The 18,493-nt window shown below is 41.9% G+C and overlaps 1 protein-coding gene across 1 annotated transcript; it reads left to right on the top strand.

The window, feature by feature from the left end:
- Positions 1 to 1,019: 1,019 nt before the first annotated feature.
- On the top strand, positions 1,020 to 18,163 carry COPS8 (COP9 signalosome subunit 8). The gene is made up of 8 exons (XM_030579979.1): positions 1,020 to 1,175; positions 3,632 to 3,702; positions 5,707 to 5,755; positions 7,927 to 8,059; positions 9,944 to 10,051; positions 11,607 to 11,669; positions 15,028 to 15,069; positions 16,520 to 18,163. The coding sequence occupies exons 1-8, from the start codon at positions 1,098 to 1,100 to the stop codon at positions 16,597 to 16,599; spliced, it is 624 nt and encodes a 207-aa protein (XP_030435839.1). The 5' UTR covers positions 1,020 to 1,097; the 3' UTR covers positions 16,600 to 18,163.
- Positions 18,164 to 18,493: the final 330 nt, after the last annotated feature.

Here is an 18,493-nt window from a genome sequence, read left to right on the forward strand (position 1 = left end):
CTTCATAGGTCATGTTCTCAAGACCTTTAATCATTCTTGTTGCTCTTCTCTGGACCCTCTCCAGTTTCTCCACATCTTTCTTGAAATGCGGTGCCCAGAACTGGACACAATACTCCAGTTGAGGCCTAACCAGCGCGGAGTAAAGCAGAAGAATGACTTCTCGAGTCTTGTTTACAACACACCTGTTAATGCATCCCAGAATCACATTTGCTTTTTTTGCAACAGCACCCCCATCCTGCCTCCTCCAATCCCCTCAACATCCCCCTCCCCTGACAGCAACTCCCAGCATCCCCCTCCTGCAACATCCCCCCACAGCAACCCCCAATATCCCCCAACCCCCTCAACATCCCCCTCCCCTGACAGCAACTCCCAATACCCCCTCCTGCAACATCCGCCCACAGCAACCCCCAATATCCTCAACATCCCCCTGCTGCAACATCCCCTCACAGCACCCCCATCCTGCCTCCTCCAATCCCCTCAACATCCCCCTCCCCAACAGCAACTCCCAACATCCCCCTCCTGCAACATCCCCCCACAGCAACCCCCAATATCCCCCAACCCCCTCAACATCCCCCTCCCCTGACAGCAACTCCCAATACCCCCTCCTGCAACATCCCCCCACAGCAACCTCCAATATCCCCCAACCCCCAATATCCTTAACATCCCCCTGCTGCAACATCCCCCCACAACCCCCAATATCCCCCGACCCCCAATATCCTTAACATCCCCCTGCTGCAACATCCCCCCACAACCCCCAATATCCCCCAACCCCCAATATCCTTAACATCCCCCTGCTGCAACGCCCCCCCACAGCCACATCCCGTCCCCGCGCCCAGGAACCCCCAAAACAGACCTCTCCCCACACAGCAACGCCCCAAACACCTCCCCACGAGCCCCGCCCAGCGGCCCCCGGAGTCCTCCCGTGCATACGAGAGGGCGGGACAGAGCGGCTACAGCTCCGTCCCTAGGCTGCGGGCGGAAGTGCGTAGCCCGCGGAGCCGGGCCCGGAAGTGGCGGGTGGCGCGTGTGGAGGCGCCTGTGAGGGGCCGCGGCAGGCACCGAGCGGGGCGGCTCTGAGGCCGGGGCCGGGCGGGAAGATGCCAGTGGCGGTGATGGCGGAAACCCCCTTCAGCTTCAGGAAGCTCCTGGAGCAGTGCGAGACGCAGGAGCTGGAGGTAGCGGGGCGGGCTCGCCGGGCACGGACCCGGGCGCGGGACCCCGGCGCCCTCCGAGGCGGGAACAGGGCGCGGCCGGGGGGTGGCGGTCAGTGGCCGCCTGAGGAGCTTGGTGGGCGGCTGCTGAACCCCTCCGCGGGGGGCGCTGGGTGGCCGCTGCTCCCCCCAGGGGCCACCGCCTGCCGAGGAGCCGCTCAGCCCGCTTCCCCCCGCCGCGACAGGGGAGCTCCGGGGTGAGGCCCCGCGGCCTAGCGGCTCGGACACGGGGCTGGGACTCGGGGGACATGGGTCTGCCGCCGGCCGATGTGGGACCTGGTACCGCTCGGCTTCTCTCTGTGTCCTTTTCTCCTCGGGCTTGTCTCTTAGTGTGTAACTCCTCAGAGCACGGGCTGTCCCTTACTCTGTGTGTGTGTGTGTGGTGCCTAGTATGACTGGGCACCACTCTCAGTTGGGCCTTCTCTCCATTACCATAATACTGCCGATGATGATAATTAATAATAGTTCCTCCCAGGGTTTAATTCCTGGACCCTTTTTGGAGAAATCTTCTGTAGCTTTCTGCTAGAAAGCGTCTAATAAAGTTGAAAAGCAGCAAAGAATCCTGTGGCACCTTATAGACTAACCCACGTTTTGGAGCATGAGCTTTCGTGGGTGAATACCCACTTCGAAAGCTCATGCTCCAAAACGTCTGTTAGTCAATAAGGTGCCACAGGACTCTTTGCTGCTTTTACAGATCCAGACTAACACGGCTACCCATCTGATACTTAATAAACTTGAAGTTCTCACATAAGCTGGCTCCTTTGAAGAAGGAATATTCTCTTTTCTTTTTCCTCACATCCCAGAGCCTACTGGCTACCGCAAAGTGGTCTCTGCTAATATACTCTCCTCTGTTCCTTTTTTTGTGTCCTACTCAGTGTTTTGTGCCTGTCTGCAACCATGTGAGTGTCTTGTCAATTTCACTGCAGTGCAGTAATGTTCTGAATAGCAGCAGTGGAAGCTGGGGAAGGCTGGCCAACTTGGTTCTACTGCAGCTTGAGAAAGCTCTGTGCCATCTCCTAGCTCCCTGGTGTTGGGAGCATGGAGTTGCTAGAGCTTAGTGGGCTCTTGGGAGCTGTTACAAGCCAGCATACATTTTAGAGGCACCTCAAGGCAGGTGTAAGTTATCCTAGCATCAGTTCTAGGAACATACTGCGCTCTCCTCCTGCACATTGAGTAGAACACTGCAACTAGTTCTCAGTCTGTGTGTTTCAGTACATGAGCTTGTTAAAGCCGTTAGCCAAATCAAGTAGCTGTGCAACTATCTGCATACATATGTTCGCTGCATTGTCCTTATATGCGCTGCACAACTGGCAGTCTAACAGAATTTTCATGTGTAATGAGTTCTGTTTTCAAATGTGTAACTTTGTTTTAAGCCCTTTTTTTTCCAAAACTCAGCAGAGCATGTGCTGCTTGTATAGTACCTGTCAAGTTTGAAGTTGTGAAACTTGACTGGTGTGGAGAAAGTAAATAAGAAAGTGTTATTTTCTCCTCATAACACAAGAACTGGGGACACCAAACGAAATTAATAGGCAGCAGGTTTAAAACAAACAAAAGGAAGTATTTTTCACACAACGCACAGTCAACCTGTGGAACGCCTTACCAAAGGATGTTGTGAAGGCCAAGACTATAACAGGGTTCAAAAAAGAACTAGATAAGTTCACGGAGGATAGGTCCATCAATGGCTATTAGCCAGGATGGGCAGGCACGGTGTTCCTAGCCTCTGTTTGCCAGAAGCTTGGAACGGGCAACAGGCGATGGGTCACTTGATGATTACCTGTTCTGTTCATTCCCTCTGGGGAACCTGGCATTGGCCATTGTTGGAAGACAGGATACTGGGCTAGATGGACCTTTGGTCTGACCCAGTATGGCCTTTCTTATGTTCTTGTTCTTAGTTGGTAATCCAGGGGGGAAATTTTACGTTCATCTCCAAAATGGCCAAAGGAATTTTGCTTAGCCTTTGTTTCAAAAACAAACATTTTCATGCAGAAACTAAGTATAGTAAAGTTCTGCCTGGAAATGGGGCTTGGGTGGGAACTGTCTGGATCCTGAACTGGCTGCTGCTAAGGTCAATGTTCTAATTGTTGCTCATGTAACGAAAGAACTTATTGTAATCTACCCATGCTGGAGAGCAGAATTAAGGCTTCCACAGAAACCTTAGTTAGTAATTTCCTGACTTGTTGGAATTAAAATCTTGACCTTAATATTGATGTAGTCTTTTATTTAATTATCACAAAGCCAAACAGCATCTGTTCACAGCCATTCTCCGATGTGGAAAATAGCTAATTGTATGTGTAATGTTAGAATAATGGGTATTCTGCAATTGGAATCAGAGATATTTAGTTAAAAAATTACTTGTTTCCCTTCTTAACCATTTAAGATGTATAATCCAATTAAGTGAGTTGGATTTGTTTTTTTTTAAGGCCCCTGGAGGAATTGCAACACCCCCAGTTTATGGTCAGCTTCTAGCGCTATACCTGCTGCACAATGATATGTAAGTAGCTGTTACTGTCACCCTAAAAATTAAAAACATGTACGGCAATTCAGTATCGTAATTAGAACTTGATCTATACGTGTCAGAACTGTTTAAAAACTGTTTGTGTTAATTATTTGGTTTATAAAAATGCATTTGCCCATTGCACTGGGCACAAGTATATGAAAACAACAGCAAATTTACAGATAAACTAATGACATGTTATAGATCTCATGATTCTCTTTTTTTCCTTTTCAACTTGTCAAGAATAATAAATGCTCTTTTCCCTGTAATTTTTTTCTTCTCTCACCTACCCCTTCTTGAAAGCCTAGCAAAACAGATGGATCTTAGCGTTCAGCTTACTCAGCTCTTGCGGCTCGTGGTTGGTAGCTTTCCAGAGTCAGTGGCCATGTCTCTGCTGAACTGTCCTGTCTTCATATTCTTTGCAATTAAACCAGAAGGCTTATCTTCTCAAGTACCATAGCCATGGGCTCATGCAAGACAAGCATCAGTTTCTCAAGCAGATATTACCCAATCCAGTTACTTTGGCAGCTGGTGCAGATCAGGAAGCACAGGTTGTAATTTACCGCCACCTGGGAGAGACTGTATTCAGCACTAGCTGAAGCTTCCAAATAGTCTTCCAGCATAGCCCAATGTCTTGTGAATACTGTGATCTAGTCTGGAGATGACAGTGGAAAGCTGGCAAGGTCCACGTAATGAAGAAAAGGTCTCAACCTTCTAGACAACCATAGATGAAAAAACATTTTTGGTCACTATTGGCTACCTAAATATTAGAGGCAATTGAAGCAAATGAGACCCCCTCACAGACTGCAAAGCTGTATTGCAACTTGCAGACAATCATAGAAACTGAAAACCTCTAACTAGTTCTTCTGACTGGGCATCAAAACAATCGTCAAACAGTTACTTTTAATCTTCTCTGTAATGCCAACCAGCTAGCCCTAATTCAAGTCTCAGTCTGGTAAACACAGGATAAATTGCTTAATCGTAGTGTGAAATTTAAAAGACAGTATTGAGATTTGACCTATAGGTTACATTGGTTACATTTCAATCATATTTAACACTTTCTTACTGCTGCTGGAAAATCCCCTAAGCTTTTTCAAATAGGCCACAATATAGATAAAATCCAGACGTCTTTGCTTCTCAGTCTTACAGTATGTGCATATCCTTTGTCACTACATTAATATGCATTGTTCCTGAGGGTGTAAAAGAACAATCAGGAATAATTCTGCTTTCAGGCTTCTGAAAGCATAGGTCACACATGCAGTTTTTAGTGTTTTTAAGAAGTCAGCATCTACACGTGGATACCACAGAGTGATATCAGAAATCGCAATATTTCCCTTTACTTACAATGGAAGGTCAGAGAAATATCCAACTGTTGTGTTTACTGTGTGGATAAATGATAACAGTGGTATTCTGGTTGCTCTTAGGAAGGGAGGGATTGGGACAGACTTTCCAGTTAACAGGCTTGTCAGTTTTAGTGGGCACTCTGAAGATAAGGAAAAATCTTTACCTATGTTACTAAATAGCATCTTGGATCATTTAGGCTGACCATTTTACCTCTTTCTTGCTACTTGCATTTCACTAGGCTGGATAATGAACGTAGACTTCAGTTTCTCTTTGGTGTTATCATGTGCTGCTGTTTGTGTTCATAGTATTGCAGGGGAATGTTTTCATTAAACTTTAGTGTCATGACATTCTGAACACTGGCTTGCAATATGTCCTCATACTGCTTCTATTTCAAAATTACTTTCATAGTTGAATTTTTATATCTCACTTGACGTAAAGCCATTATACTGCAGATTTTTAAGCATTAAGATGACATTGTGTATGGCATAAGTCTTTGTGTTATGTTACTAAGTGCTTGATTTGTTCACCCCATTAAGTGTAACACTTACATCTGAAGACATCTTTAATATCACTGTCTTTTCATAGGTTTCTAGCAGTAAACATCTGATGAATATAATTGTTAAAAATATTTTAACTGGGCTCTATTTTGTTTATTAGGAATAATGCACGATATCTTTGGAAAAGAATTCCTCCTGCTATTAAATCTGTAAGTACTCCCTTCAGTGCGGTTTAAGACTGGAGATGGTACTGTGCTCCATTCTACATGTTTGAAGGAAAAGGTTTTTCCAAAATATGGCATTTAAAATAAATCTTCGCTTTTGATCTTAGCTGTGTGGTTGATGAATGGCAAGGTTCAAAGGTTTGAGCTCTTCAACCACTGTGTCAGCAGATGGCACTGACAAGGCATGTCAACCTGTTCACTCTACTGATAGGATCATCTGCATCTGTCTGCTCCTGCAGAGTGCTCTCTTTTGCTACCCAAAATAATTAGCCTTTCAGGCCACCTCCTCAAAATATATTGGAGTTCAGCAAATCAGCAATAGTTGTTGTTAGAAACCTAGTTCCTCAAAAATGGCCACCAGCAGAAGGAAGGCAAAGGTCCTATTCTGAGTATTACCAGACACCAAAAGTCAGGCAGATACATCCTGTAGTTGATTCACAACCTCAGCCGACTTTTCAAAAGATCAAAATGGTGTCTGGGAACACTTCTGTTACTGTTGGAAAGAGGAGGCTGATAACATCGCTGGATCTTGTTTATATTTATATTTTCATATGAATGTTTCCTCTTATTGTCATGAATTTCAGAAGGTTCTATCTGACTTACCACCCGGGCTTTAGGAGACATTACAGCATTCAGTGTAAATTACTGTTCTCCCTATGATACTCTGGAGTGCAGTAGAATCCTAAAAGACAAATCTCAGAGAAAAATTTTTTTTTCTTCCTCCTTGTACCTCTTAGTATAGTGGACAGAGGACTGAAAACAAAACAGCCAACGGGTATAGCAGGAACCTAATGGCACGTTTTGCGTCTCATGGCTATAGTGATGTGTAAGTACCAGAAAAGATAGAGTACTTCCATATGAGGAACTCTCCAGGATATCTGAGATATGTGGTCACAAGCCAGACTGAAACATCATTCCAAAGTATGATTTAGTGAATTCCAGTGGCTGGGTTTATAAATTACAAGTGAATACTGAAAGCTCTGTATTGAACTACTGAATCAATAGTGTAGGTTTACTGTAGTGCCCTTCTTGAATTAGAACAACCTTTTGAGATGTCGTGTCTCTAATAGCAACAGTGCTTGCATGTTTGTAGGATTTTTCTTTAGAATTTGGGTTTCTAAAGGTATGATTGGGGTCAGAAAGCTTTTACATAAAGAAATAGGGAGGAAGTGGCTCTGCAGTCCTCTGCCAAGAAGTCCTTGAGGTCTGAGACTGGGTAATATCTCTTGAGATACTTCTGAATACCACTTTCCTAGCAGTGACAGAAAGGTCAATCAGGCTCAGCAGTTTGATGATAGAAGTCTAACTAGTGATCTCAATAATATTGCTGGGTCAAACCTTTTTTGTATCACACTTGCAACACATCTTGCCACACTTGTTAAGGAGGAATTACTAGTATTTGTCACAGCAGCTTTTGCATCCTCCTCTGACAAAACTCAAGGGAGGTAATTTCCATGATCCTCATGCTATTTTGTTGGTCAAAACAGAATTGACATGTCCAACACGACTGAGAATCAGTCTTCTTTCATGTTCGAGGTCTTTCCTCCTCTTCTCACCCAGACTGTTTCCCATTTCTATTCTAATATGTAATTATTGGTGGCGCGTTGCTCTGGGGACAAGTTAGCAAGATCCACTTTGTTGGCTACATAGAAGAATCTTTATTAATTTCTTCCTATATTTATACAACTGTATTCTAACTTTTCCATCTGATTGCTTTCTGTTTATATCTGTTAGTTTGTAAACTCAATCATTCAAGAGTAGCCCACTTTAAAAAAGTGTGGTATAATTGTATATGTATGTTTCTTGCTCCCTTCTGCACTACATTTTTTGGGTGGTGAAGCGGGTGTAGAAAGATGGAATCGGCAAATAACATGTTTTACTCTGTGTTGCTTAGCTGCTTTGTCAGTGTGAAAAAAAATTAGAATTGTTTGAACTGGATCATCACTCTTATACCAGTATCAGTGACACGTGGTACTATACTATCTGAATCTTAATATCAAGATTACTGTAGTATTTCATTCTAATTGTTCTGATTCCTACTTGTTTAGAGAGGGGAAAAATATACTTTCAGCAAAATGCAATTAGTAGTGGAGTGGTCATGACAGGGAAAAATACATATATTCTGTTTTGATTGCTTGCTTGCTTTGTCACTGTAGGCAAATTCTGAACTTGGTGGAATTTGGTCAGTGGGACAAAGAATTTGGCAGCGAGACTTTCCAGGAATCTACACAACAATCAGCGCACATCAGTGGTCTGAGACTATTCAACCAATCATGGAAGCACTTAGAGGTACAAAAAATGTTTCTTTAAAAAATTAACACAGGCTAAGGGCAGATAAGTTTAATATGAATTTGTTTTGTTGGCCGTATAGGACTACATGCTACCATTAACCCTTGCTCAAGACTCACTGAGTTCTAGGAGGTTGTATTTTGGCTTGGATTTTTAATATATGCTAATTTGCTATCAGAACTGTTTGCTTAGCTTGTGAATTCCTTGGGGCAAGGACATTCAGCCAGGCACTTTGACAGTTCTTGATAAATAAAAATAGGTTTTGTTAACTGGCTTGTGCTTTCTGCATTAATTGAGCAAATACCCAGGTGTTTTGTTTTTTGTGTTCTAAGTAGAGCAGTGAATCTTGAAAAATCTGAATCTTGAACATTTTGAATTAATTTCTTTACCCATATAAGTTATTTATGGAACCAGTAGCTTTTGTACACTCAAAATAGTCTATCAATCTGTTTATACTACTGATTAATATTTCATTTGAAAACAAAATTAGGCCCTCACATAGAATTCATTGCAGGGCTAAGGCTACTTTTGTTTTTCAAATGAAATATTAATTAATACTGTAAACAGATTGATAGACTGTTTTGAGGGATATTTCCAACTTGTTCAGAATAAAAATCAACTTTGAAGATTGTCCCATAGCCTTCAGAGATCTTACATGACAGATTTCAGATATGAAACTTACAGGAACACATCAGTTTCTAAATTAGATTTAAATGATTTCTTCTTATAAACTTTGATGTACCGTAAATAGAATGATAGGCATCTTTTGCTCTCACATTATAGTCAAATTTTAATTGCATATCTGGAATACGGGTGATCAAGCTTCTGATATGACTCAACTTTCAAAACAAGTCCCTCTTACTGGATCCCACAAGCTTGACAGTGTCCCTTTAAAATTAGTCCTGCAGCTAGCAGGATTCTAAGGAATCTTATTTGGAGTTTCTCTAATGTAAGCAGTTAGGGGCAAAGATTCTACTTCTTTCTTTTTTGAAAATTAAAGACACTTAGTGCAGGTGTTTCTGAGTAGTAACATTCTGCTTTTCACTGCAAGGGGGCACTAGAGTGTGAAAAAATTTTTTTGCAGGCTATTTCACTATCCCATCCCAAAACATGAATTCCAGTTCATTCTTTGTGCTAATAAGGAAACAATTTGATGTAGTGTTACTTTGGAGCCATATTGGGATTGAAGCATCAAACATTATAGAAATTTAAGACATGAATGTCATTTATTTAAACAGTCCCTTATTGAATAATTATATTTAAACTTAAATTAATTATTGAATTTTTATAGTTTTGCAGAAATAAAATGGCATAGCTAATTAGCTATGAACATTTCAGTTTTACTTACAATAAAATTGGAAGCATTTTAGCACTTCCTGGGATTACACCAAAAATGTTTTAAAATACTAAGATGAATTTTCTATGATTTTCAGAACGTGTTATCCAGATCCTGTCATTCTGAATGAGCCTAGTCACTTTGCTCTTGAGCCCAGAACTAAACTGTACTCATGCCCTTTGTGCTTAAATGTTAATTGTTAAGGCACAGGTTTGGGAGATGGGTGATCTAGGTTCTGTTCCTAGATCTACCACAGACTTGGGCAAGTTGTTTTAATCTGTTTGCCTCAGTTTCTCTATCTGTAAGTCATGATACTCACTGCTTGCCTCATAAGGGTGTCGAAGCTCAGTTAATATTTACAAAGCCTCTTTGAGGCTTGCATTTCATGGAACATACTGTGTAAATATGAATTATTAGTATTAAGCACCAGATTTTCAGAAATGTGGCTCTCTGCTATTATGTGAAGCCACACAAAGTAATTTTGGACTTGCTGTGTGTTTTGAAGATTGTTACAATTGTATCGTTTAAAAATGTGTTCCCCTTAATAGATGCAACTAGGAGACGAGCTTTTGGACTGGTTTCTCAGGCATATACCTCAATAATTGCAGATGATTTTGCAGCCTTTGTTGGACTTCCTGTAGAAGAAGCTGTGAAAGGTAGCTTATTCTTTTACTTTTCGGATTTTCTTTCACAGACAATTCTGTTCTGAGGCTGAGACCAGATTTAAATTGACCAACTAAAGAATCCCATTATAAAATAAAAATGGTTTAAGAACACTTTTCCTTCCTTACACCAAGTCAACCAAGAAAAAAAAGGCCAGATGGCCCTCTGTATTTAGAAAATTCATCCTTGTAGGTCTAACAGATTTTGGTGAAAATGTTTCAGATAAATGGAAGGAAAACTGGAGATAGTTGACCTTTATGAAATGATACTAATGGATTTATGTATGATCCTGATTTTTAATAGAACAGTGTTCGTCCGCTTGGGTCTGACATCTTGTCTGTAAAAGAAAACATTTACAAAACCTAATTAGTAGGGTTTCCATTAATGTAAATCTGTTTTTAGAATTTTAAATATTTCAAAGCAGTGTTACAATGTGAATATTGCCAACAATTGCTTGTACCTGAGTGTAGGAAAGTGACACTGGTTAGAAACCATAGTGACATTTCCTATTCTGTATTTCTCTCATCTTGTTGGATTCAAATAAAGTAAAATTAAAGCATAAATGTATACATTAAATAGCATTTTAAAAAAAATCCGTTTTTAATCTAGGGATATCTGTAACATGTGAGGTACTTCTTGCTCAGAAGGTTTCACCTTGCTCGGTTCTCTGCCCAATGAGGTTCCACTTCCACTGCTGCTCTTGTAACTCATTTTACAGGAAAGGGATGGGGCATAGATGGGTACAGCAAAATGAAGTGGGGAGGAGGATCCAAAAATAAACATAAACTTGAGGTTATTGTGAAAGGAGATGATGACTGAGAAGGGAAACAGTAAAAACAAATAGCTTAATTTTTAGGATGGGAGATGTATTTGAGTTCTCCAGTTACCACCACTTACTAGATTAGGAGCCACAAAAAGCCTTCCTCCTTGGAAATAGTGGAGGAATTCCATTTTTCCCGAGTGTGAGAAGTCCACGCTCCAGAACAAAAAATGAAAGTAAAGCTTTGCATCAGGCCTGACTGAATACGTTTCAGGATACTATCACTTCTACAAAGGTCATGCATTTGTACAACTAAATGTCTCCAGCAGTGCCTCTTGTCATGAGTTCTTCTGAGAAATAGATCATTTAGTGTGCAATCCAACTTTTTAAAGTGTACTGAGACATTTTCCGGTGAGTGGGAACTTTGGGTTATTTGATACTGGAGTCAAACACATGGGGTATCATTTCTCCCTCACCCCTTTCCCTTCAGCATGCCAACCTGTTTCCCTTTAGATGATCGCCTCCTAAATAAACCTAGCGGTGCCCCCCCCCCACCCCAAAATCATGGATCTAACATCACATTGTTCACTTTGCTTCTGTGTTCCTACCCTTTCCCTCACACTGGCTGTATTGTGTATTTAGATTGTAAGCCCTCCAGGGGAGGGACCATGTCTGTGTCGTGTTTGTACAGTACATAGCAAATGGGGTCCTGCTCCATGGCTGAGGCTCATAGGTGCTATGGTAATATGCATAATTGTAATAATAGTAATTTTAAAATGCATTTTCAGGGGTGTTAGAACAAGGATGGCAAGCAGACTCAACAACTCGTATGGTAATGCCTAAAAAGCCAGGTAGGTGGAGCTGTTATTCCATGATGCATTTTGGATCTGGCTTGATATTTCTAGTATTGTATCCTTTAGTGTCATTAAAATGATGCCTAATATAATTTGAGTTTGTTTTGAATAACAAGGACCTCTTGACAAAGGAGATTAGGGGAGCGGCTCCATAGAGCATATTTTTTGCCAATGACATTGTGCTGTTCTGCAAAGATAAATACTAACTGGGCAGAGACCTAGAACTTTGGAGGGCTGCATAGGAAGAAAATGGCATTCAAATCAGACGACAAAAGTTGGAATACGTGCAATGCTTCATTGAGAGGGACAACAAGAAGCTAGTAAAATTAGTTAATGTGTGCAAAAGTAGAAGTACCTTGGTTTAGTGTTGAGCCATTCGGAGAATGTGGCTTGAATAGTGCTTGGTGTAAGTGAAGGGAGTTGATGGGAATTCTCTGTGATAAGACTATGCCAGGTAAACTACAGAGCAAAGTGTGTAAGATCATGATTAGGCCAGGCACAACATATGGGTCAGAATGCTGGCCAGTAAGGACGAGAAAACTACTTCTGCTTCATGCTGCTGAAATGAGACTGCTCAGGGGAACACGTGGGTATGACAAGAGCTGGTATGTGATGTAATGAAATGCTACAAGCCATGAGGCAGAAAGTCTCTATTATGGAAAAGCTGAGGGATGGCTGGGTCATGTGGGATGATGTGGGTTACATTGGCCAGGGAGTGCAAGAGCTAATAATTGTGGGACAAAGATGGTGAGGAAGACCTGGAAAAAGGTGGTTTGAGATGTTGAAGGAGGACGTGAAAGTTGGTGTCAGCTTGGAATCTGCACTTGACAAGAACCCTTGGAGATGAAGAGCAAGAGCCACCTGATTGACAAGGCATTGGTGGAGAAGATTGTATAACGAGCTAATGCAGGAGCACAGCATGAGATGCTCAAAATGTGAGAAATATGAATCAGTGGTTTTAGCTTTGGCACAAGTAGTATCAATTAAACTAAAAGGACCTGAACCTTTTTTAAACAAAAGGAAACAATATGCTTTAATTTCTCCTACTTACTATTAGTTTTGATGACTCAGTTGAACATGTTACATCACCTCAACTGACATTTCTTAATCTAATGAAGTTTAGTTAAAACTTACTATTTTGAAACATCTAGTGTTTCAAACTTAAGTTCTTTACTGATGGGACTTAGAGAATGTGGCTTCCTATACCGTGTGTTTAAATTGCTGGAACTCGTGGAGTCGAGCCTGCCGAAAACATCTGGTGCAAGCAGCTGATGTAAGAATTGTCTGAACCTGCTGTTTACTATTTCCCAATGCAATGAGGATTCCCTGATAACCGACATTATGAACAAGGCTTAATTAAAGTAGATTTCCACTTGTTGGCAACTACTCGGTTGCCACCTAAAAATTGCCATTATTCGGTAGTTGCCAATCAGCAGAAGGCAGGTTTGTGAGGCTGCAGCTAGGGAAGGAAGCGCTGGGATCTGCCTTCCTTGGCCATGGCCTGCAAACTTGCCTGTGGGTAGGGCAGCAGCAGGGAGGGCCACTGGAGCCCGGGTGCTGAGAGGCCATGGAACTGCACAGTACTTCCTGCGCTCTCTGGGCATCAGGGCTCACCATGTCCCAGTCCTTCCTTCCTTCCTTGAGTGCAGCCCGCCAGCAGGACACGGTGTTGATAGCACAGTTCAAGGTACTGTGCAGCTCCAGTATCCAAGTTTTAGCTACTGCTCTGCCCATAGCGTCCCCACCCAGCCTGCAATATCTCCCTTCCTGTGTGATCCAGGTGCACAGGCAGGTTTGCAGGGCTGAAGCCCAGAAGGAAGCACTGGGATGTGTTGAGCACAGGCTGCAGGAAAGTTTGCAAGGCTGCAGCCGGCGAAGACCCATCCCAGCATCTCCCTTGCTGGCTGCAGCCTAGCAAACCTGCCTGCAACTGGGGTCTGTTTTCCAAAAATATATTGTGAATAAATAGCATGCTATTGCCAGTATCTAAATTGCATTAATATTAAAGTCAAAGGAATGGGATTGGTTCCTGGCAAAACATCGCTGTTAGCCAGAAGTTAATACTTGCGTTGCTGTTAAGCAGAATCTACTGTTTGTAAAATGAAATATGTTCAGTGTGCCCAGTGCTGGGTGTAAAAAAGAAAGCGAACGTTTTGTGCAGATCCTTCAAATGTGTAAGGAGGCAGTCAGTGCTACTGTGTAGTTCAGCATGATCACGTATTTACATATGTGTTTTGAGACTAGATTATATACTCCACTACAGTTTTTTTTAACTGTAATTGTGGTATGGTATTGAAAAGATAAAGCAAGTTTTTGCAAACAGCACACTGGGAAATGTTTGTCTTTAATAAAAGTAATGCTAAATAATTTCTACTGATGTAAAGAGCTGAGTAAAATTTTGTGAAGGGCAGAGGCTGCTGTTCTAAACTTCTTACACACTAGTTTTAAACAGCACCATTTAAAAAAAAAAAAAAAAGGTGATTAGATCTGCCAGAATATATCTTGCTCCTGTTGCATTTAACAAGCTAGGAAAAAGTCCTACTGTTTTGGGCTTCTGAACAACTAAAATCCTGCTCACCCAAACAAAAAATGATGATTTAATGTGTTCCAGACAAGGTGATGAAATTCACTTATAATTCTGTGTGTATGACTGACCTGAGGCTTGAACTGCCTGACTCAGCTGAACAGACACATTCTCCACTTTCCCCCCCTGCGATGTGGTGATGTTTACAGCAAAACTATTTGCAACCCACACTGCACTTACTAGTGCATGTAACTCAAAGTGTTGTGTGGGGTTGAACTACCATTGTGAGACAAATGAAATCATCAGGAGGCCGGTTGTCATTTTCAGTCTCATTCACTATGCCTAGCAGTTTAAATGTACAGATATTATACTATACTATATACTATAGCATACAAATATTTTACTATACAATAACAATTTCCATGAAAGAAAAGAGTAACAGGTTTGTTTCTAAGGGCTTGTCTTCCCTGCGGGGATAAGTTGACCTAAGTTACGCTGTTCCAGTCACATAAATAACCTAGCTGGAGTCGACGTAGCTTAGGTTGTCTTGTCTTATCCCGGTGTCTTCACTGTGTTGCGTCGATGGGAGACGCTCTCTGGTCGACTTCCCTTACTCTTCTCAGAGAACTGGAGTACCAAGAGCGCTCTGCCATCGATTTACCTGGTCCCGATTCCTACTGCATCAATTGCAGCAGCATCCATCTCCTCGTAGTGAAGACCAGCCCTATGAATTACAGGGTTTTAGAAAGTTTTGGCTTAGTATATAAGAATTGTATTTTTAGCAGAATGGGTCCCTCAATGGATTAACATTTCATTGCATTTTTCCTTTAGGGGCACTGGAAGCTTCCTTTAACAGATTTATTCCTTTACCAGGTATTTGCTCATTTTGATTTATTTTAAAAGGTGTAGTATAGATAAATACACAATTTTCCTTTCTGAAACTCTTATGTACTCTTTACATACATAAACAAAACAAATAGCTAACTCAACACCACCTTCTCAGCAATGTCAAACGAAATGCACAACCTCCAGCAATTCACTCATTGACTAGGGCTCCAGTGGTGATTTTAAAGGGCCCTGCTGCTACAGCCCCGGAGTAGTGGTGGCAGGGCTCCAGCGGTGATTTAAAGGGCCCAGGGCTCCCCGCAGCAGCTGGAGCCCAAGACCCTTTAAAGCGCTGCTGGAACTCCGCTGCTACCGTGCTATACGTGAACCCGTGTTATATCTGGTCGTGTTATAGCGGGGTAGAGGTGTATGTTCAGAATAAATCTGATTTGATGGTTTGACACATATATTAGATTCCAAGTGAACTTAAATTTACTGGAGGTTTGTCTTTCCAAGCCAATGTGAAGTCTCTCACTTTCTGAAAGCATGTTTTTTTAAATGATAGCCTTCTTCTTTTCCCCCACCTGGAAGTGGGGTGCTTCACATACTTGGGGTTGGATTTTTTTTTTTATACGTAGGCTAGGTGAATATCTCCCTAGTGTACTTTACAGGAGGAATCACTTCTATATAACACATTGTTTCTCTGCCTTCCCTTTCCTCAGTTTTGACTCCTTGTGTTCTATTTTCCTTTCTTCGCCCTGCACTGTTTTTCATTTCTCTTCCTAATTATCTCTTGCCTCTATTCTTGATGGTCCTTTCTTTTCACTCTACTCTCCTTTTCTCTTACCCCTACATTTCATTCTCTCTTTCTCTAATTTTCCCTTCCATTTTCCGTTATTCTCCTCTCTAAGCTGCACTTCACCCATACCACCGGATAACTCAGCATTCTTGCAGAGTTTGTACAAGTACTATGGCTGCCTTCTCTTGCCAGCCATCCAGTGCTTTTTCCACCATGCCTTGATTAGGTGTGTCTCACTTTACCTTAGAGACATGACTCAGCAGACTTGCTCATTATTGAGCAGGGGTGGCCAAACCGCAGCTCTTTACAGTTAAAATGCGGCTCACAAAGCCCCGCCTCCCTTACCGCATTCTCTACCTATCAGACTTAACATGCTGGAAACTTGGTAGTCCTTCAGTATCTGCAGATAACTCGTGAAGAGGTCTAGAAATAGTGATAGATGTATCCTAGCTATTTGTAACTTCTGTTGCAGTCATGGTGTGTTATGTGCCGAATAAGTAACTCCTCCACAACACAACATAAGAATATATGAGGAGATTGCAAGTAGGAGTGTCAGTCAGTCTAGGACTGATGAGGAAACAGTCTGAGAAATTTAGTTTGCATTTTTCTTTAATGTCAAGGGAGCTGGGATGGGTGACGTTGGGCAGTGTTTTGCCTCTTTAATTTTATTAATGCTATGTGTCTTTGTGTTCTTTATAGAACCTGCTACAGTTCCACCAATTCCTAATGAACAACAGTTGGCCAGATTGACTGACTATGTGGCTTTTCTTGAAAATTAATTACCCCTCTCCTGTGTTCAAGACGGAACCTGGAAATTCTGTGTACTGGCAGTTCTACTATCTAAAACTTACTTTTATCCTGTTTGTTAAATGTTGCAGCCTTCCCCTACTGGAATATGTTGATAAAATATATAGAATATATTTTGTTCTTATATGTGTTTTGCCAAAGCAAAGTTAGTAGCTGAAATAGTCCTTAACTCCAATATTATTTATCCATTAGGTACACAGCAGTATTACACGTTAAGTTTTATTCTCTTATGACTCGTAGCCGGAAAGGGCATCTCTCTCCAACTGTACTGATATGGACTATTGCAAAGCAGCAAGCAGAAGGAAAGAGAAGAGTTGCCATCAGCAAAGGAGATTGATGTAATTGTTACATCCTTTATACTCATGGTTTCAATGCTTCCATTGCTGGCAGTGGAATACTTACCAGGAAAATCAGTCACAGATGGATGAAGTCTGAACAGGAGAAGCTATTCTACCTGCGTCTGTAAAGGAGAAACCTTTCAAAGTACAATAAATATTTAGTTGTGAACCATAAGTAACAGTAACTTACAGTAATTATTACTGTACTTTCCTGCAAGAATCCTTCCATCTGTGGTGAGATTTTTATAACTGGTTACTCTTGTATCCCATTGCTTACCTATTTCTGAGTTGTCTTATTTCCCCTAGGGTTAGTTTCGAGTGCTCTGTGAAAACTGTTTGTAGGCTGGTGTACTTTTTTTTACTGCAGACTGATATTTTTAATATACCTGGGGCACCTAGAGAATACATTTCAAAGTTGTTTTGGGGGTGAGGGAAGGCAAATGTTCACTTCACTTGCTCTGAAAAAGCATTTGGTTTTGGAAGGCTTAACTTTTAAGAGCAGCCACTTGGGGCACTCAGACCAATATTTTGCCCTGTAACTTGTTGGAATATTATGCCATGATTCTCAATACTACTCTAAAAGCTGGGATCTACTTGTGTCATAGGCTGGTGATGGCTTCACCAGAAGGAGTTTTTTGCCTGCCTTGGTAGCTTTCTGGACTATTCTTGTCACTGGAAAATAATTTAAAAATTAGATGCCTTTGAATAAAATAAATCTATGGAGGATGGGCTAGAGTATGCTGCACTGTCAGTTCAAGTAGCGTACATCCTGTACCAGAGCACTGCTGTATTAATCCTTGAATTCAGAATTGGAAAGGAAACAGCTTGCATTCCCTTGCCTATCCTAATGTTAAACCAGGGCACCATAGTGCTGCTTTAAGGGGCAGTGCATGCCTTTACCTTCCTCTCTCCTTTCATTTGGTTCTCGTCAACGTATTCAGTGGTTTGTCACTTGAAGAGGGCAAGTTCTTGTTATCTGTAGTGACATTCTCCCAGTGTGTGCTACCTACTGTACGTTCTTTTGTTTTGGGTCTGAGGGGAAGGGGTTCTAAACAGTGTGCTGTTGCATTTAGACCCCCTTTTATGTGTAACCATTTACTTTCAAAAGATTATTTATTTGAAGCCCATCGAAGTCTTGGATCTCTATAAATATGGATGCAAATATAATTCCAGTGATATTAAAACATGTTTACACTAAGCTTGTGTACCTGATTTCATTCCCCTCTTCAAAAGTAGATGTTCAAATCTGATGGCTGTGGAGGTTTCGTGTAGTCTGACTCAAGCCTGCACAACTGGTAAAGCGGCAAGGGCCACATTACTCCAAAGAAAACAGCTGAGGGCTGAAACCTCCCAACTCCGTAGAAACACCCCGCCCCAGGGCTGCCCGGCCCTGCGGAAACAAACCCTCCTTCCCTAGTGCCGCCCCACCAAAACAGCTGTGGGCCAAAAAGGAAGGTTGGCGGTGGGGACGTGATACTTGATTTTAAATCAACCAGGGGCTCCCAGCTGAAGAGGTGGCTGGGAGCCC

This window comes from Gopherus evgoodei, chromosome 11 (genome assembly GCF_007399415.2).
Source record: "Gopherus evgoodei ecotype Sinaloan lineage chromosome 11, rGopEvg1_v1.p, whole genome shotgun sequence".
NCBI classification, from domain to species: Eukaryota; Metazoa; Chordata; order Testudines; family Testudinidae; genus Gopherus; species Gopherus evgoodei.

What these genes read in the sequence shown, in the direction of transcription:
- COPS8 (XM_030579979.1), top strand. Translation starts at nt 1,098, where the DNA reads ATGCCAGTGGCGGTGATGGCGGAAACCCCCTTCAGCTTCAGGAAGCTC. An exon ending in TACCTGCTGCACAATGATAT is followed by an intron (nt 3,703 to 5,706) that starts GTAAGTAGCTGT and finishes TTTGTTTATTAG; the next exon opens with GAATAATGCACGATATCTTT. An exon ending in TTCCTCCTGCTATTAAATCT is followed by an intron (nt 5,756 to 7,926) that starts GTAAGTACTCCC and finishes TTGTCACTGTAG; the next exon opens with GCAAATTCTGAACTTGGTGG.